The sequence below is a fragment of the Heptranchias perlo genome, unplaced genomic scaffold, assembly GCF_035084215.1.
Source record: "Heptranchias perlo isolate sHepPer1 unplaced genomic scaffold, sHepPer1.hap1 HAP1_SCAFFOLD_413, whole genome shotgun sequence".
In the NCBI taxonomy this organism is placed as follows: domain Eukaryota; kingdom Metazoa; phylum Chordata; class Chondrichthyes; order Hexanchiformes; family Hexanchidae; genus Heptranchias; species Heptranchias perlo.
Genome location: NW_027139425.1, coordinates 49,638 through 70,010, shown reverse-complemented (window position 1 = coordinate 70,010; position 20,373 = coordinate 49,638). Strand labels below are relative to the sequence as shown.

Genomic DNA, 20,373 nt, shown 5'->3' with positions numbered 1-20,373 from the left:
CCTATCTGACTCCCTTTTGAGCTGGGGTAACCTTGGAGATATCCACCGCTCCTCCCTTAATCATCTGAAGTGAGCTCGTTAGGATAAACAATGTCGGCTTCGGCCTTGGATAAACATTCCCTGGTGTGTTCTGGAGATAAGCGAGGTGGTGGACACAAATCCAACAAACCTGCCTTTGTCAGCTTTTACAATGTGGGTTACAAGCTGCTCCCATAATGGTCAAGTATCCCATCATGCTTTGCTGCTACCTAAATGCTACATGTGCGATTTAACTACTTGTGTGTGTGAGGATAGGAGTGGAGAATCATTCTTTAATATATATATATCAGGTTAGGTGAGGGGGGGCTGGAGGTTTTGGATTTCTGTTCACAAGCCTATTTTCCAGTCCAACAGTCCCCCCTCCAAACCCCGAAAAACACCTTTACAGTGGGGTTGGACATTGGATTATTCAGGGAAAAGCAAGAGCGCAAGTGACTGAGGTTTTGTATAATAATCAACCTAATTTACTCGCCCTCTCCCCTCTCCAGCCCACTGGCTATTCCAGGGGGATCCTCTATTGGTCACATATGATCCGACATGAGTCCTGTCGAGGCGGCCGCCTGTCGAGGCACCGGGTCTGCATCAAAAGAGGGTAATTAGTCATTTACATTAAAACCATTCCCGATTCAATCTCCTGCTGCTCTCCTCACCCACACACTTGATTTTTCCCACAAGCGGCTGAAATCGTCTGAAGCACGGGTGGGGGAGGGGCGCATACACCAGCTGTTTTAACCTCCTGTCCAGCCAGATGTTTTGCCACAGCCCGTTTACATTTCTTACATGCCATACATAGCAGAATAAAGACCAGTATAAACTGCACCATGACCAAAACATGGGAAATTAGTCGGATCCATGGGTGAATCTGTACATTTAGTCCCCAGTCCCATGAGACATCCCACCACATGATGTCTTTCCTCAACTCCTTGCTCCCCTGTTCCATGGTATAATTCACCTGCTGGGAATGTTCAACCTTCTCTCGTAACTGTCTCAGGTGTTCGGGCAATGGAGGTATTGGATATCCAAACGTGTTGATGTAGTTCCATACGTCGTTCCTAATGTCTTCAGACACTTGAAGAAAGGTCGTGTTGTCCTGGTGTATGTCCACCAGCTCCTCATGTCCAATTCGTACAGGACTTTCCGGGGTGAAGCTAAACTCCGGACTGGGGATGGCACACATTAAGTAGCGTAACTAACACATACCCACCTCGGCTATCATCCAGATAGCACGTGTGTGTTCCAAACTCGTCCCGGCACCATTCTAACTCCGAGTCAGTAGCTGCCCGTCCATAAACCAGCAGTCCCAACAATCCTATCATCCCTGATACAGACCAATTCATAGTGTCAAAGTCGCCAGTGCCCCAGGTTGAGGGACCAGTGCTGGGCCGGGGTAGGCGAAGAGGGGTCCGATAGACCTGGGAAAAGGGGAAAGAAACAGAGAGGAGGATGAAGAGGAGGGAAATATTCCAGCCTGGGTAACCAATAGTTGGAGAGTCAATATGTCCGGTAGCGGTGGCAGTACTGGGGCCGGCCCGTGTACCTGTAAGGCAGAGAGAGAGATACAGAACATCCTAAACAATTGACTCGATCTTCTGACCTTGGTCCTGGAAAAAAAAAAGAGCGCTGATTCGCATTATTCTTAACGATTTATTACGCATCTGTTAACCCCTCCACACGTCCTGTTCCAATCCAGTCCGATCCGTTCATGCTGCAGCAATGAGCTTGAGGAGGGAGACGCTGACATCTGGAGAGATAGTGTGCCTCCTGTAAATGCTGGACCCGGAAATGGTTAGCCTGGTTGGTCTCACTGAGCAGACGCAGGTATGTCAGGAGGGTGTTTTGGAACTGGGAGGTGTCCCCTGTGCCCAGTGGGGGTGCGTCTTGGGGTAACACCATGGCCCGTCCAGTCATTAGTTCGAATGGTGTAAAGCCGGTGCTTTTGGCTGGCGTGGCCCGTAATCCCCAAAGATTAGCGGGGAGGACGGTGTTCCACCCTTTACCGGTCTGCAGGATGATTTTACTGATGGATTGTTTTAGCGTGCGGTTCATTCCCTCTCCCATTCCAGACGATTGAGGATGGCAGGGGATGTGGAACCGCTGTCGGACCCCCAAAAGGGCCAAAGCCTGTTTCATTGTCTTGCCGGTGAAATGAGTTCCCTGATCCGAACCTATCTGGTAGGACACTCCCCAGCGAGGAATGACCTCCATGGCTAGGATTTTTGCTGCTGCTTCGGCCGTATTCCCCCTGGTCGGGAAATCCTCCACCCAGCGAGTGAAAAGGTCAATGATGACAAAAACATGGCTGTACCGCCACTGGGAGGGAGGGGCCAATGAAATCCATCTGTAAATGTGTCCATGGTCCGCTGGGCCGTCGGGCGAGTCCCATACGTCCTCGTATGTGACCCCCAATTCCCGTTTGGAGACAGGGCAAACAGAAGCGTCCGGACTCGTGGATTTCCCTGGCCAGGCCGGGCCACCACCAGGTGTCAGCTATGAGGTAGTATAATTTGTACCCTCCCAGGTGTGTGGGTTCATGGTCGGATTGTATCAGGGCTCGTCTAAAGGCTCCAGGGACCGCATACCGGGTCTCATGACGCCAAAACCCCTGGGCGTCTTGATGTGCTCCCTCTTGCACCCAGAGGTGGATATTCTCGGGGGACTCAGAGAGGTACGCGGTTAGGAGGGACTCACTTGTTACCTCGCTAGTCCTTTCCCTTGTGCTTCCCCTCTGCAGAATTAAGAGCCGTCACAGGGAGGGTGAAGGCCGCCTGCTTAGCGGCCAAGTCCGCAGCCCGGTTCCCTCTGATTTCCGGGGTCTCCCCCGTCTGATGGGCCCGAATCTTAATGACAACCCCCAAGGTGGGACCACTCGCTGCCCGAATAAGCTCGGCGATCGCAGGGCCGTGCTTATTTTAGTGGCCTAAGGTAGTCAAATAGCCTCGTCGCTGCCAGAGCCGCGAGTAGTCATGGACGACAGAGTAAGCATCCTGGCTGTCAGTGTAATTGAACAAACCCGTTACGCTCCGCAGGCCGTAGACGGTCGCCGGTCGCGGCATTTGTAAAAGCACTCGGACCGTCTCGGGGATTAACGTTCTCCCTTCTGGGGAGATGATCTGACCCAGATAGATAACCCGTGGGAGCTCCTCTTGGGCCTTAGTCGGATTCAGTTTAAAACCTCCTACGATTAGCGTCTCCAAGACACATGTTAGGGCGTCTAAATGATCTGAGGGTGAAGGGCTTCTGATGAGAAAGTCGTCTACATACTGGAGACAGGCGGAGGTTTGCATGCGGGCATCCACCATTGCCGGTTGGAGAGCCTTTTCCAGACTCTTGTGAAAAATAATGGGGGAATGGTGGAATCCGTGGGGCAGCCGGGTCCAGGTATATTGAGTGGACCGCACAGTGAAGGCAAAACATTCCCGGGACCCAGCGTCCAGAGGACAGGTCCAGAACCCGTTTTGGATGTCCAGTGCCGTAAATATGGACAGGCCTGGGTGGAAGCCGTTTAAAATGGTAGCGGGGTTTGCTACTTTTATCTGTGACTTTGTTCAGGGCCGTATAATCTATGGTCAGCCTCCAGGACCCATCTGGCTTTTGCACAGGCCATACGGGGGAGTTGGTCCGGGAACGGGTCTCAATCACTATCCCGGTTTCTAACAAATCTCCCACTAATGACTCAACGGCACGTTGGGCCTCCGGCCGGAGGGGATACTGCCGGTGAGCCTCGTGGTAGGGTCCGTGAACCCTGACAGGGTCTATCTGTGCCCTACCGCAATCTAGCTTGTGGGTAGCCCATGCGAGAGGGTAAGCTGCGCAAACTTTCCCCCATATCCCTTCCTCCGCCCAAGCACGCTCAATCGGTCGGAGGACCTGTACCCCACACTGTTGGGTATAATCTGCTGAAAAGGGAAACCTCCCCCTCCCGGCCCCCCTATTTGCAGTGAGTGGTCACTCAAGGCAGGTTCGCCTCTATCTGGTGCAAGATGTCCATTCCCAAAATCAGACCCTGGTTATTGGGATCTTCCCAGAGCCTGGCCCGGAGGATAGCTGTAGGGGGGTTGGAATGCTCTGGCGAAGGATCACGCTCTCCCCACTAACCCCGCTGATATGTATTTTTTTGTTTACGGTAGGAAAATCTGAGTCGGTTATCGACACCGAGGCTCCCGTGTATAAAAGAGCACAATACTGCCGGCCTCCTAACAGTACGTTTAGACACGGGCGGGTGGCCCCCGGTCCTCCGACGGAGGAGGCCGTGGTGTCCAATCCTTGATGAGGGGAAGATGGGAGGAGGAGAGCTCGCAGTCCCTCCAATTCACGGTCGGATAACACGCCCCCCTCCCTTGTTGGTCTTTGCGACCCCTGAGTGGTTCCCCGGGGCCCCTGTCCTTCCCTTCCCCCCCCTTTCCGTAACACGTGGCTTGGCTATGCCCCGGGCGCCCACGATTGGTGCATGGTTTCCTTTTCACGGGGCAGTCTCGATATAAATGGCCTGTTTCCTGGCAATTAGAGCAGGCACGATCCTCTCGGGCTACTACCACCGGTTCTGTTTTAATTTTTGGGCGAGTGTGGTGCAGGATCCACGGCAGGACGGATAGGGTGTGGCCCTGGCGGTGAGTGTGGGTGTCTGTCAGATAGAACCCGAAAAGCCGACTATCCATTCCCGAAGCCCTGCCTCAGTGGCCTGTGGACTGGCCCCCATCCTAAGCGCTGTTTGGTCTGGTTTATCCAGTCCCCGAATTAAGCTATCTATAAATCTTGGATCGTTGTGGTTGGCGGGGATGCCGTTGGTCTGTCCCCAATGTTCATACCGTTCAATTACCCGGTCAATATACGCACTGGGGTCTTCCCCAGGGTTTTGTCGTGGGGCCGTGAGTTCTGTCCAGGTGGCAGTGCCGTTACCCAATCCATCTTGAACCCAGGTCTTTAGAGCTTCAAATTGGGTGTCACACTCGGCCATCGTGGCTGGGACCTGCAAATCCCAAGGGGGCAACGCCCCAAAGACAGCAGAGAGGCACTTAACCTCAATGATATCTTTTATGTCCTTTATGGACAGATTAAAATGTCGGGCGGCGCTTTGTATCTTTGCCCATACGTCGACATTGGGATTATGTCACTTCAGGTCGGGAATGAGAAGGATCAGGCTGGATCTCTCCTGTGGTGTTAAAGGCTGAGATTCCCCCCAATGTGCCCCTGCCTCCCATTTCCCCATTTGCTGCCCCTCCGGCTGGGTTTGGATTTACTCGGACAGGGGCCAGGGGTTTCGGCTCCCCATTTCCAGGTTGTACCGGTGCCGAAGGGCAGATACGGTTGTATTCGGGAGGCACTCAGGCTGCGGCGTTTTGTGCTGCAGAGCCTCCATTGCCTTAACCATTCCCCCCACATTCCTGTAAATCGTCTAACTCCTCCGTTGCTGGCACTTCCAGATCCAAAAAGGCTGCAAACTCGAACTTTAGCCTCTTGTACAGATCTCAAAAAGTCCTGGAGAGAATACGGCCTCCCCCATTTGTCCACGATTAAATATCCTGTCTGATCTGCCCAACTAGCGAGCAGAACGGTACCATAATTAATTTGTTTAGCAGCCTTGTGTCCCGCCCACCACTCTATTCGATCAACTACTGGACTCGTTTCCTTCCATCCATTCCTGATCATTTCACTTTGATATTTTAAATTAGCCTCTTGGACTCGTTTTACAACAGAGACACTGGTGGGCAGAGCCGGGACGTCCGGAGGAAGGGGTTTCCCCTCGTTACTCATGTCAATCATTACGTATATCCTTATGCTCTATCTTATACTTTAATTTATTTTACTCCAATCTTATACTTTAATCGGCACAAACGTATCACCTTATACTCTAATTTATACACACTCACTGGTCCCCGGATCACGATCCTGTGGTGGTTGTCGTTCCCTTCGCCGACTGAATCCTGGCCGTCACGTGGGACTTGGTCCTCTTAATTCAGGCTCAGGCTCGGTGTTTGAGATAAACCACCACCCTTGTCCGTGTCGATCACCACGTGACTCTCAAAATCCAACCTTATACTGTATCGGAATAGCGGCATAAACTTATACTCTAAGCAAACAAACACTTACACTATATCTTATAAACCTACAGGTCTAGTCAATTCCGTCAATCCGTGGTCTCCGTGAGGAATTTTACTACGTGGATAATTTTAATACTGCGGCAAGTGCCACTGCCAATCCTGTCTCCAATGATGAGCCGAGCCCCTACCATAGGCTACCGGCCTCACCCTCGAGGGCTTTATGCAGGGGCACCCCCCATCTGGAGTACAGGGCTATCCTGTTTCACTATACCACGTACCCTCCAATACAGGATCCGTTAGCCGACCAGCAGCGCAGTATCCCACTTCTGACACCAACTGTTAGACTCGAATTTTTGGAGCAAAACCAGACGGAGACGGAACTGCTGACAAAGTTAAAGTTTATTAGAAAACTTTGTGCACAAAGGGAGAGTGGTCAGCTTCCTCAAGCTCGTGACTAACTCTCAAAGGAACATCAGCACTACAAGCATGTTTATACCTTTCAATAAGCAACACCCACCTGCTGTGAAAGGTGAGGGTACATGTTTACGTAACTACAGTGGGTTTCATTGGGTGGTATAGTCTGCCACTCATTTGTCAGGGGCTACCTTGGGTCGTCCCATGACATTAAACATCTCACATTCCTGAGGAGGGCCCTTATCAGTAAACACATAAGTCCCAAACATTGAGACTGGGCGGGGGTCTTCACAAGTCCTGAGCAGCTCATCCCTCACTCCCTTTTGTGCTGGGGTGACCTTGGAGATATCCACCGCTTCTCCCTTAATCATCCCAAGTGAGTTAGTTCGGATAAACAATGTCCTTGAGTAAACATTCCTTAGTGTGTTCTGGAGATAATCGAGGGGGTGGCCATAAATCCAACAAACCTGCCTTTGTCAGCTCTTACAGTGTGGGTTACGAACTGCTCCCATAATGGTCAAGTATCCCATCATGCTTTGCTGCTACCTAAATGCTACACATGCGATTTAACTATCGAATTTTTGTGAGGATAGGAGTGGCTAATCATTCTTTATTATATATATATCAGGTTAGGTGAGGGGAGGCTGGAGGGTTTGGATCTGTGTTCACAAGCGTATTTTTCCAGTCCAACAACAGTGAGGAGGAGAGTGACAGGACAAAGACAGGTTGGTGGAATGGGCAGAAACATGGCAGATGAAATTTAACGCAAAGAAGTGCGAAGCGATACATTTTGGTGGAAGAACGAGGAGAGGAGAAATAAACTGAAGGGCACAATTCGAAAGGAGCTGCAGGAACCGAGAAATCTGGGGGTTCATGTGAACAAATCTTTAAAGATGGCCGGGCAGATTGAGAAAGCGGTTAAAGAAGCATACAGGATCGCGGGCTTTACAAATAGAGGCATAGAGTACATAAGGAAGGAAGTTATGATGAACCTTTATAAAACACTGGTTCGGCCACAACTGCAGCATTGTGTCCAGTTCTTGGCACCGCACTTTAGGAAGGATGTGAAGGCCTTTGAGAAGGTGCAGAACAGATTTATTAGAAAGGTTCCAGGAATGAAGGACTTCAGTAACGTGGATAGACTGGAGAAGCTGGGGTTGTTCTCCTTAGAGCAGAGAATGTTGAGAGGATATTTCGTCGATGTTTTTAAAAACATGAAGATTCTAGACAGAGTGGATCGAGAGAAACTGTTCCCATGGGCGGAAGGGTCAAGAACCAGAGGACAAAGATTTATGGAGATTGCAAAAGAATCAAAGTCAACATGAGGAAAAACGCTTTTGCACAGCGAGTGGTTAAGATCTGGAATTCACTGCCTAAGTGAGTGCTGTAGGCAGATTCAATCGTGGCTTTCAAAAGAGAATTGGATAAGTACTTGAAAGGAAAAAAATGCAGGGCTACGGGTAAACTGGGGGAGTGGGGCGGGGGGTTGTGACAAGCTGGATTGCTCTTGCAGAGGGCCAGCACGGACTCGACGTGCCGAACGGTCTCCCTCCGTGCTTTCACCATTCAATGATTCTGGGATTCAAAGAGGCAGAAACAAAATAACTCAAACTTGTGAAACCCGAGATCTTCAGATCTTTATTCTAACGCCCTCCCAACTGAGCGATTACCGTCCCACTGCAAATTGAACTTTGTGTCATTATGTTGGAAGAAAATAAAACCCCAGGAGGAATTGCCCCTCCCGGTCAATCCGCACTTCATGAATAAACATCGCACTCATATATACACCCCACAGTTCATATATAAACATCGCACTCATATATACACACCCACAGTTCATATATAAACATCACACTCATATACACACACCCACAGTTCATATATAAACATCACACTCATATATACACACCCACAGTTCATATTTAAACATCACACTCATATATACACACCCACAGTTCATATATAAACATCACACTCATATATACACACCCACAGTTCATATTTAAACATCACACTCATATATACACACCCACAGTTCATATATAAACATCACACTCATATATACACACCCACAGTTCATATTTAAACATCACACTGATATATACACACCCACAGTTCATATATAAACATCACACTCATATATACACACCCACAGTTCATATATAAACATCACACTCATATATACACACCCACAGTTCATATTTAAACATCACACTCATATATACACACCCACAGTTCATATTTAAACATCACACTCATATATACACCCCACAGTTCATATATAAACATCAGACTCATATATACACACCCACAGTTCATATTTAAACATCACACTCATATATACACACCCACAGTTCATATTTAAACATCACACTCATATATACACCCCACAGTTCATATATAAACATCAGACTCATATATACACACCCACAGTTCATATTTAAACATCACACTCATATATACACACCCACAGTTCATATATAAACATCAGAATCATATATACACACCCACAGTTCAGAGAAATATCGCACTCATATATACACACCCACAGTTCATATATAAACATCAGACTCATATATACACACCAACAGTTCATATTTAAACATCACACTCATATATACACACCCACAGTTCATATTTAAACATCACACTCATATATACACACCCACAGTTCAGAGAAATATCACACTCATATATACACACCCACAGTTTATAACAGAACAGCGAACTCCTAATCCACACCCAATTTATATTTACTCAAAGTCCTGTTCACAGCTCTCACCAAAGTCTGAACACTGAAAGTTGAACTGTTTTCCAGATACTGTCCGTCCTACTTTGTAATTTTAGCATCGGATTTTATGCAGACCGGCAAAGGGAGCGGAATAGCGGTCCTGCCGGTGAATGCTGCTTCGAACGGAAGTCTCGGTGTCCAGGAGCTGGCGGGGATTGGAAAGCTCTTGTGTCACACGAAGTGTCTGAAAGGACCGGATACACCTGAAGGTTATCAGTGCGGTGCCCACACCTCGTGCTGTAATGTTAGCGAGCCGGACATCAACTTAAAAGGCGGCGTGTTCGAAACACGTTGTGGTCACAGTTTCATTCTGTACATCACTGAACGGAAATAATTGAAAATGGAATGTTTTCTTCGCTGATTCACCATAAACAATATTTTATTATGAAATTTGATTCTTCGTTCCCCAGTGTCAGAGGGAAAATTGCATAAATCCGAGCCAGGTAGGAGTCGAACCTGCAATCTTCTGATTTGTAGTCAGACGCGTTATCCATTGCGCCACTGGCCCAGCTGATCTATTTTATTTCATTTTTCATTCAGAATCAACCCAAAGATTGACACAGAGAGATGAACACAGCGAGAGATCCAGACAGTGTCGGTAAACACAGCGAAATAGACAAGATATATAGAAATGTACCAAACGGCCTCAAACTCCACCAGACAGTGGCGGGTATCTGACAGATATCAGTGAGAGGAGGTGGTGAATTTGCAGTTTGATTTGGCTCCGTGGCTGAGCTGCTCAAAGTGCCCGTTTGGTCGGGGCATTTTTTGTCTTCAGCCTCCTCTGTGATATTTACCCAATTTGTGAATTAAGCAACAAAATAACACAGAGCGGTATTTGTATTAGTTCCGGAGCCAACAAAGAAAGGATTCCAGATCTGCAGTATGTAAATGTTCCTGCACTGTACAGGCGGACCTCTCATACAATGTGTCCGAAACACCTTTTGAGGATATTGCTCGAGAGGGCTGATTGTACAAACTTCTTTACTTCCAACCAGCAACCGAATCTCTATTAAAAGTTGCGAAGCGAAGCTCGTTTCAGAGCAGTTTTCGCTGTTCAGCTTTTGTAAAATTGGTTGAAACTCATTTTGAACACATCTGAGTATCAATGAGAAGGTCAGGCACAGGATTGTTGGGATGGAACCGTCTCTAACAATAAGTACAAAGTATAATAGATTATAAAGTGAAAAAAGCCAATCCAATCTCTCAGTCTCTCTGTCACTTTCTCGGTGAGTGAACGTAAACCAACAGAAGAAGCTAAAACAAAGAACTGAGCAGTTTTGTTTGTTTCCTTTTCCTTCGGGCGAGTACAGTTGAAGAGAATGATTTCTGTTTGCTGCTGGACAATTAACTGGAATGAGCAGTGTATCTGGTTCCCATGGTACCCAGTGAAATATCCACGTTTATATCTCCCATTTACACTGATACCTTCCTTCCTCACTAATTATAGGAAACTTTTGGTCAGGTTCAATCACACTTCAGAAGACCAGAAGCGCAAAGGAAGGTCGAAACCTCATGGTGACGTCACCTACAGGCGAGGGAGGTTTGCAGGTTTACCTGGAGCTGTAAATATATAAACTCCTTCCAATGTACAAACTCCCCTCACCAACAGCAATTCAATTCTAACTGATCTGAGACTTTGGTCATTTATGGTGATTATACTTTGTGGAGTTAAAGCAGCATTAAAATCCGTTGTGTGTTGTACACATAGCCGTTCAGTCAATATAAAACATTGTCATCCGACCCACCATGTGCAATGCCACACGGGGTATGTTAGGTCACGGACAGTTCCGCCTCCAGCAGTTGTTCTCTCGGTCACACATCCGGCATCACCTCTCGGTCTCATACTTCAGAGTCACGCCTGAATATAAACACATTTCTGTTTCACACTTTAACCTGGAGGTCAACAAATCACAAGTCAAGAGGAAAGGAACAAACAAATCAAATATTTAAGAACGTTAACGGATAGAAAATTCACCATCAATGACTGAGGAAAAAATGAAGCAAACGGATCAAGATGAACAATTAACAAAAGGTAACAATTAAAGAAAGGAGAAGGGGAACTGAGAATATCGCCCCAAATAGTTTTTGAAAAATCCTTTTGGTTTTTATCTTAGTTTCTCCGTTAAGTTGGGGATGTACAACTAGAAATATTTTTCTTAACAACATATAGACAATTAGAATACAACTTTCACAAAGTTGGCCTTAATCTTACTTATACGATAGCGTGTTATGTGTTTGTAAAATCCGCAATTTTTTTACCATTCTTTAAGTTTAGAGGGATGCTCTGAATATATGTTCTACATTGAAACGTAAGTGGATTAATACAATAAAATGTGAAATTTTTTTTATGAACATGAAGAGCTGCTTTTCCATGTTGGATATCACGATATATTTATTTATGCAACTGTCATTTGTGAAATGATGGAATGTATTTATTTCTATATCTGTACCGGTAAGGAAATCCCCACTGGATCATTTCCAGGAACCAGTCAAGTACTTAACTTAGTTTGTCAAACCCAAAACACCCGTTGGGATTTGCTGATTGAAAATTTGAATGGAAATCGAGACCATCACAAGGTATTGGAACAAATATACCCGCTGAGGTTTCGGGGTTGTTACTGATTTATTTCTATCACTGAGTAACCTATTTTAAACAGGGTGAAGGTACAAATCTAATGATAAGAGTCTGGGTTGGAGAAGGAACAGATGAAAGTATCAAATTTAATTACACTGATTCCACAAACACTGCACACCACATCCCTTAAACATTGTTAACTGTTTCTACATAAAACTGGAGAGGGTGGAAATAGAAAGTAACAGAAAAAAAGCTCATTAATGTATCAAAATTAGTTTTGATATTGTTGCACAAACACTGAACATCCCATCGCTAAAACACTGTCCCGATCTAAAATCAGTCGGCAGGACCCTGAGCCACAGTGAAAATGCTGTGATTTCAACCTGGTTCAAAACACGCAGCCTTCTGATGTGGAGTCAGACGCGACTGTTCTTGCACCAGGCCCACAACAAGCGGCTGGAGCCGGATCCATTGGAGGGCGATCGGTGCAGACTGCCGCCCCGGCTCTCGGAATGTGAGAGGCGGAAGCAGGAGCAGCCTGACCGCCTCAACCACAGCACAGGATCCCCACTCTCCTTCAAATTCTATAACTGACTATGTGGTGCAATGGATAGCGTGTTGGACTTCTACTTAATAATTGAAGGGGACATTCAAAGGTTGTGGGTTCGAGTCCCACCAGAGTTGGGTTTTAGTTCACGGATCAGGAGCTGGGAAGTGAAATTTTGCAGCAAATCCGCAACAGGATCATTGATGTCCGTCAAGGATGTGAAACTGCCCCCGACACTTCATCTTACACAAGTGGCTCCAGTCACACCCGGATTTATGATTCCTAATCCACTCTGAGCTGGATTGGCGAAACTCTCTCAAGGAGGAGACTCAACATCTGCTCAGACCGAAAGTCAATCTGCTGGACTTCCGGCTCTGTCAGACTGAATGTTCCTTCAGACAGGTTTCTCACTGGACACATGCATCCTGCTGCCGTGTGAGCATTGGTGCTTGAGGGGGAGAATTCTTGCTTGCAGTAATTCTATTCCTGTAAAACTAGCTCCTGAAGTGCAGGTTGGAAAGTATCCTGGCTGAGCGGTCTAAGGCGCTGGTTTAAAGCTCCAGTTAAATCCCACGATTTGTAGATGGATCAAAATCATAGTTTGTGTCTCCAAAACCGCAGCGTCCCCCCTGTAAACAAGTAATACTGAACATCTCATCTGCTATTGCAACAGCGTAATCCGGAGGAACCACATGGCAATACAAATAAGTAGATGCATTTTGGAACAAACTAATTATACCTTCAACTCCGGTCAAAATGTTTACAAGCAAAAGGATTGTTTGATCTCGGTGAGACTCGAATTAACAACCTCGGTATTTCCCGACCCTGTCCTGTCAGATAAGGACCGCGCACTGACCGATTGCGCCGCTGGAGTCCGGTCACTCTGATCACCTGTCCCACTCTGCTGGAAAGAATCTTAAGGTGAGAGGCCCGAACCTGTGGAAACGTGTCCAGTCACTGTGATGAAACTAATATCTGCACTTCCACTTTCAGCTTCTTTCACATCCTCTGCTCCATCGCACGACAATCGGGTTTTCTGCGAACAGATCAAAATGAACATTGCCAGAAATTCTATCAGTGGTGAGATTTGAACCCAGCGCCCACGCAGTGATTGGATTTATTGTCTTAAAGCAGTGAGCTCCGTTCCCACAACGCCTCGCCAGTCTTTCACACTTTGTTTAATGCCCAGTTAAATAAATTGGAGTTAATTGACCGCATTTACCCCGTGCTGGGGTTGTTCTCCTTCGAGCAGAGAAGGTTCAGAGGAGATTTGATAGAAGTGTTCAAAGTCATGAAGGGTTTAGATAAAGTTAATAAAGAGAAGCTGTTCCCATTGGCGGAAGTGTCGAGAACCAGAGGACACAGATTTCAGGTGATTGGCAAAAGAACCAAAGGCGACATGAGGAAAATCTTTTTTACGCAGCGAATGGTTATGATCTGGAATGCGCTGCCTGAAAGGGCGGTGGAAGCAGATTCAATCGTGGCTTTCAAAAAGGAATTTGATAAATACTTGAAGGGGAAAATGCAGGGCCCCGGGGAAAGGGACGGGGAATGGGACCAATGGGATTGGTCTTACAAAAGGCAGGTAAGAAATTGATGGGTTGAATGGCCTCCTTCTGTGGTGTGTTCATTCTGTGATAAATATTATTTTACACACAGTGAACAGACCATCCCTGAAAGACTGCCCCGCGATAAAACAGAGTGACACTGAAACGTTGCGAAAATGCAATGACCCCGACGTGATTCGAACACGCATCCTTCTGATCTGGAGTCAGACGCGCTACCGTTGCGCCACGAGGTCCACAGCGCCCACCTGGAGCCGGATCCATAGGAGGGAGATCGGTACCGACCGCCACAGGGTCTCGAAGAGGCGGAAGCAGCAGCAGCAACAGCGCAGGAGCCCCGCTCTCCAATCCAGCCGTTCCCAGCGGAGAGCTGCCAGTCCCGGCCTGAGCCCTGTCTGGGAGCCGCCTGCCATTCAGTCTTTACAGAACGGGACCGATCCAGTTTCAGCTCACACACAAGCTCAGGAATCCCACTCCTGACAGGTTCACTTATTTAAACCTTGTTTAGATTCAGTGAATTGGGATTTAATTCAATCCTCATCTGCCCGCCGCTCTGTCAGTTCAGGACTTTATTTAAACCGATACTTGGAGCTCTGTTTTACAGGGTGCCGGCTGTTTAAACATTTCTCAGTTCCACCACGAACACTTTTTGCTGCTAACTTCTGCTTAACAAAAAGTTCCCAGGAAGGAGGGAATTTCTCCTGGGGACTGAGTTCGAGTTAAGGAACAATCGAGGTGCGATTACACTACTTGGTGTATTCTATAGGCCAACAGCTGGTGGGACGGATACAGAGGAGCAAATTTTCAGGGAAATTATAGAGAGGTGCATAAGCCATAGAGTGGTGATAACAGGGGATTTCAACTATCCTAATATAGACTGAGATAACAATAATATAAGGCGCAAAGAAGGGGAAGAATTTTTGAAATGTGTTCAGGATAACTTTCTCGACCAGTACGTTTCTGGCCCACTGAGGAAGGAGGCATTGCTGGACTTGGTTCAAGGGAATGAGGCGGGCCAAGTGGAGCAAGTGTCAGTGGGGGAGCATTTAGGGAGCAGCGATCAGTATCATAAGGATTAGAATAGCTATGGAAATGGACACTGTCCACTCTAAAGTAAATGTACTCAATTGGAGGAGAGTCAATTTCAGTGGGATGAGAACAGATCTGGCCCCGGTAAATTGGAATCAAAGATTGTCAGGCAAAACTATAATTGGACAGTAATTTAAAAAGATGATTCGGGTACATAGAAGGTACATTCCAACGAGGTAGAAAGGTCGGGCAAATAAAGTCAGAGCTCCCTGGATAATAAGAGAGATAGAGAGTAAGATGAAGCGGGAAACATAAAAGTGAATCAAAAAGTCTTCAACAGACATGTTAACAGGAAACGGGTAGTAAGAGGAGGGGCGGGGACGATTAGGGACCATAAAGGAGATCTACTCATGGAGGCAGTGGGCATGGCAGAGGTACTAAATGAGTACTGGGCACCGCACCTCAGGGAGGATATATTGGCCTTGGAGGGGGTGCAGTGCAGATTCACCAGAATGATACCGGGGCTAAAATGTTTAAATTATGCGGACAAGTTGCAGAGAAAAGGTTTGTATTTCCTTGTGTACAGAAGATTAAGTGATGATGTATTCGAGTTGTTGAAGGTGATTAAATGAGCCAATGGTGTGTGTGTGAGCTGTGAGACAGCTTGAAATCCCAATCCTCTCCACCACTGGGGACTGAGTCTTCCAACATACAGGGATTTTCACTCGTGCAAGTTTCACCCACAGTTTCTGCTCTTCATTTCTCCGACCTGCTTGTTGCGCCTTTCCCTTCAATTCAGGACTTACAGGAAAAACTCGATTCTGCCGTCAATCTTCGGGTCACATGGAGAGAATTCAAATAATTGAAATCGACCCTTATCACCCCCAATATCATCACCTACACGTTTGACGAGTGCAAAGCGGCTTCTATCGCGGTTTGTCTACACAACTCGTTCAAAGATAATGTCGGTAATTGGAGGGTCTTTCAAGTCATGACACGAACAGAACAGTTCGCACTGCCGTTTTCCCCAAGACGCTTCAGATTCATGTGGAATGATTTCGGTCTGGCGGTTAAAACCGTTCCCTCTTCACAAATCCGCCTTTGAACCCGGGACTTTTAGTATTTTTGATAACCGATACCAAACTGGTTTGTCCTGTATTTTACATTACTTTCTAAATATTACAGATAAGCAGAGCACTTGAGCTGTCACAGCTGTGACTTTGACTTTTCTCCCTCTCCTCTCGATCTCCCCGGTAACTGCCACTAATCACAATCTTCTCTCACACTTCTCCGTCAGGAAGTTCCGAACCTCGGTTTTCAAATGAAATAACGCCCATCTCTCCAATCACCGACAGCCCAGAGAGAGTTTCATAATTTCAGCTCCCAATTTCCCCAAATCCTCAAAGTAGCATGAAAATAATTGTCCTTAAGTTAATAATAATAATATAATTAAAAGTTCTTATCGTCTGGGGTTTTGTTTCAGATTCCACGGCTTTTAAAGGTCACTGCGGATGTTTAACGAATCGCCTCTTGTTTGGAGGTTTCTGTGTGGGAAAGATCAGGAAGTGATAATTGAGAGACCGAGGATGAAGCTGTTTGATGGGAGCACTGGGGACACAGACCGTGCGCGGCTCCAGTGGAGCAATCGGTCAGCGCGCGTTATTTCTACAATAATTATACACTCGAGAAATGCTGGGGTTGTGAGTTTCAGCGCCATCTAAAGTAGTTGAACCTTCGAAACATTTTGACTGGAGTTCAAGGTACAACCGGTTCCATAACACATCGACTTCTTCCTGTCCCCATGTGGGCACTGAGGCTCCTCTGACCTCCCGTCTTGCAATAGCAGGCGAGAGTTTATTTGTTTATAGGAGGGAGAGGGGGCGATTGGCGAGAGCTGAAATGGTAAAGCCGCCGGCACGACATCTTTAAATCTGAAGAACCAAACACACAATTCTTCTTTCCGTGAAGCAGGGATTCATCGGTTTGAAGTGTCGTGTTGGGAAAATTCGGGAGGCAAATCTGCTGCCTGGTGTCACGGTGTAACGGGTGAAATTATTCAGCTTTCAATTGTTGATCGGCTGAAATGTCGAGAGGCCTTTTCCAGCTCCCGTGTGGAACAAGTTCAGCTTTTGAGCCATTGGGTAAAGTGTTTTATTTTTATTTGCTGCGAACGAATGACAAGACATTTTGTACAAACAAGAAGAATTGTAAAATCACGAGTTCTCTGTCCATGTTTCTTACATCATGTTCAACAGAAACAAGGATTCTCCTCAACATGTTGCTGAAAATTGTATAAAAGAGATGCTCCCCATCATTGGACAGCGACAGGGATAATTTTGAGTCCCACCATGAATCTGTATGATGGAAACTAATTTAACAGCGAGCCTGGATAGCTCAGTCGGTAGAGCATCAGACTTTTAAAACAGGTAGTGATCTGAGGGTCCAGGGTTCAAGTCCCTGTTCAGGCTAAAAGTTTTAAAACAGCTGGCAAGTTCTGCTTTTCCAGCGGACCAACATCAGCGAAAGGAGCAAGAGTTGGCCATTCAGTCCCTCGAGCCTGATCTTCGACCTCAAATCCACTTTCCCGACCTATCCCCATATCCCTTGAGTTCCTTCGTGTCCAAAAATCTATCTTTCTCAGTTTTGAATCTATTCAATGGCTCAGCATCCACAGCCCTCTGGGGTAGAGAATTCCAATGGTTCACAACCCTCTCAGTGAAGAAATTATTCCTCTTCTCTGTACCAAATGGCCGGCCCCTTATCTTGGGATTATAACCATTAGTTCTGGACTCTCCAGCGAGGGGAAACAGCATCCCAGCATTTACCCTGTCAAGCCCTCGAAGAATTTTACATGTTTCAATGAGACCACCTCATTATTGTAAACTGCAGAGAATATAGGCCCATTCCACTCAATCTCTCCTCACAGGACAACCCTCTTATCCCAGGAATCAATCTAGTGAACCTTTGTTGCACCCACTCTAAGGCAAGTGTATCGTTCCGCAGGTAAGGAGATCAAAACTGTACACAGTACTCCAGATGCGGTCTCACCAAAGCCCTATATAATTACAGCAAGACTTCCTTATCCTTGTACTCCAACCACCTCGCAATAAAGGCCAACACACCATTTGCTTTCCTAATTGCTTGCTGCACCTGCATGTTAACTTTCTGTGATCCGTGTACAAGGACACACAAATCCCTCTGAATACCAACACTTTGTACTCTCTCACCGTTTAAAAGATATTCTGTTTTCTATTCTTCCTACCAAAGTGAATAACCTCACATTTCCACACTTTATACTTGATTTGCCAAATTCTCGCCCACTCACTTAACCTGTCTGTATCACTTTGCATCCTCTTTGCGTCCTCCTCACAGCTTACTTTCCCACCTAGTTTTGTCTCATCAGCAAACTTGGATACGTTACACTCGGTCCCCTCATCTAAGTCATTAATATAGATTGTAAATAGCTGAGGCCCAAGCACTGATCTTCACGGCACCCCACTAGTTACAACCTGCCAACCCCAAAATGACCTCTTTATTCCGACTTCCATGTCTCACGAATTTGATTGAGTTTTTTGAAGGGGTAACCAAGAAGATAGATGAGGGCTGTGCAGTAGACGTGGTCTACATGGACTTCAGCAAAGCATTTGACAAGGTACCGCATGGTAGGTTGTTACATAAGGTTAAATCTCATGGGATCCAAGGTGAGGTAGCCAATTGGATACAAAATTGGCTTGACGACAGAAGACAGAGGGTGGTTGTAGAGGGTTGTTTTTCAAACTGGATGCCTGTGTCCAGCGGTGTGCCTCAGGGATCGGTGCTGGGTCCGCTGTTATTTGTTATTTATATTAATGATTTGGATGAGAATTTAGGAGGCATGGTTAGTAAGTTTGCAGATGACACCAAGATTGGTGGCATTGTGGACAGTGAAGAAGGTTATCTAGGATTGCAACGGGATCTTGATCAATTGGGCCAGTGGGCCGATGAATGGCAGATGGAGTTTAATTTAGATAAATGTGAGGTGATGCATTTTGGTAGATCGAATCGGGCCAGGACCTACTCCGTTAATGGTAGGGCGTTGGGGAGAGTTATAGAACAAAGAGATCTGGGAGTACAGATTCATAGCTCCTTGAAAGTGGAGTCACAGGTGGATAGGGTGGTGAAGAAGGCATTCAGCATGCTTGGTTTCATTGGTCAGAACATTGAATGCAGGAGTTGGGATGTCTTGTTGAAGTTGTACAGGGCATTGGTGAGGCCACACTTGGAGTACTGTGTACAGTTCTGGTCACCCTATTATAGAAAGGATATTATTAAACTAGAAAGAGTGCAGAAAAGATTTACTAGGATGCTACCAGGACTTGATGGTTTGACTTACAGGGAGAGGTTAGACAGACTGGGACTTTTTTCCCTGGAGAGTAGGAGGTTAAGGGGTGATCTTATAGAAGTCTATAAAATAATGAGGGGCATAGATAAGGTCGATAGTCAAAATCTTTTCCCAAAGGTAGGGGAGTCTATAACGAGGGGGCACAGATTTAAGGTGAGAGGGGAGAGATACAAAAGGGTCCAGAGGGGCAATTTTTTCACTCAAAGGGTGGTGAGTGTCTGGAACGAGCTGCCAGAGGCAGTAGTAGAGGCGGGTACAATTTTGTCTTTTAAAAAGCATTTGGACAGTTACATGGGTAAGATGGGTATCGAGGGATATGGGCCAAGTGCAGGCAATTGGGACTAGCTTAGTGGTATAAACTGGGCGACATGGACATGTTGGGCCGAAGGGCCTGTTTCCATGTTGTAACTTCTATGATTCTATGATTCTATGATTCCTGTTTTCTCTACGTCAACCAATCCCCAATCCATGCTAATAAATTACCCACAATCCCATGAACCCTAATCTTGTTCAACAAACTTTTGTGTGGCACCTTATCGAATGCCTTTTGAAAATCCAAATATTCTATATCCACTGGTTCTCCCTTATCTACCCTGCTATCAACACCCTCAAAACCTCTAATAGAGTTGTCAAACACGATTTCCCTTTCATAAAAGCGAGTTGCATGTGCCTGACCATATTATGATTTTCTAAGTGCCCTGTTACCACGTCCCGAGTAATGGATTCTAGCATTTTCCCTGCTACTATTGTCAGGCTAAATGGCCTGTAGTTCCCTCTTTTCTCTCTCCCTCTTTCTTGAATAAAGGGGTTACATTTGGTACCTTCCAATCCATGGGGACCTTTCTAGAATCATGGGAACTCTGGAAGATAAAACCAATGCATCCACTGTCTCTGCAGCCACCTCTTTTAAAACATTAGGATGTCGGCCATCAGGGCCAAAGAATTTGTCAGCTTTTAGTCCCATTAATTTCTCCAGTACTGTTTCTTTACT

At 46.3% G+C, this 20,373-nt stretch overlaps 1 protein-coding gene and 3 non-coding genes across 4 annotated transcripts in view; 1 reads left to right on the top strand and 3 right to left on the bottom strand.

The window, feature by feature from the left end:
• LOC137312259 (uncharacterized) overlaps positions 1–2,244 on the bottom strand; it is a 100,953-nt gene extending 98,709 nt beyond the window's left edge. The window contains exons 1-2 of the mRNA XM_067978876.1: positions 1,691–2,244; positions 939–1,199 (exon numbers count right to left, since the gene is read on the bottom strand). Coding sequence (XP_067834977.1) covers positions 939–1,199; positions 1,691–2,244 — 815 coding nt within the window. The remainder of the gene's footprint in view (positions 1–938; positions 1,200–1,690) is intronic.
• Positions 2,245–9,717: 7,473 nt separating this feature from the next.
• On the bottom strand, positions 9,718–9,790 carry trnac-aca (transfer RNA cysteine (anticodon ACA)). Its single transcript has one exon. It is a non-coding gene; the product is annotated as a tRNA-Cys (tRNA).
• A 4,346-nt stretch (positions 9,791–14,136) lies between these two features.
• Positions 14,137–14,208, bottom strand: trnaw-cca (transfer RNA tryptophan (anticodon CCA)). The gene has a single exon. It is a non-coding gene; the product is annotated as a tRNA-Trp (tRNA).
• Positions 14,209–17,384: 3,176 nt separating this feature from the next.
• Positions 17,385–17,469, top strand: trnak-uuu (transfer RNA lysine (anticodon UUU)). The gene is given in 2 exon segments: positions 17,385–17,421; positions 17,434–17,469. It is a non-coding gene; the product is annotated as a tRNA-Lys (tRNA).
• The last annotated feature ends 2,904 nt before the right edge of the window (positions 17,470–20,373 follow it).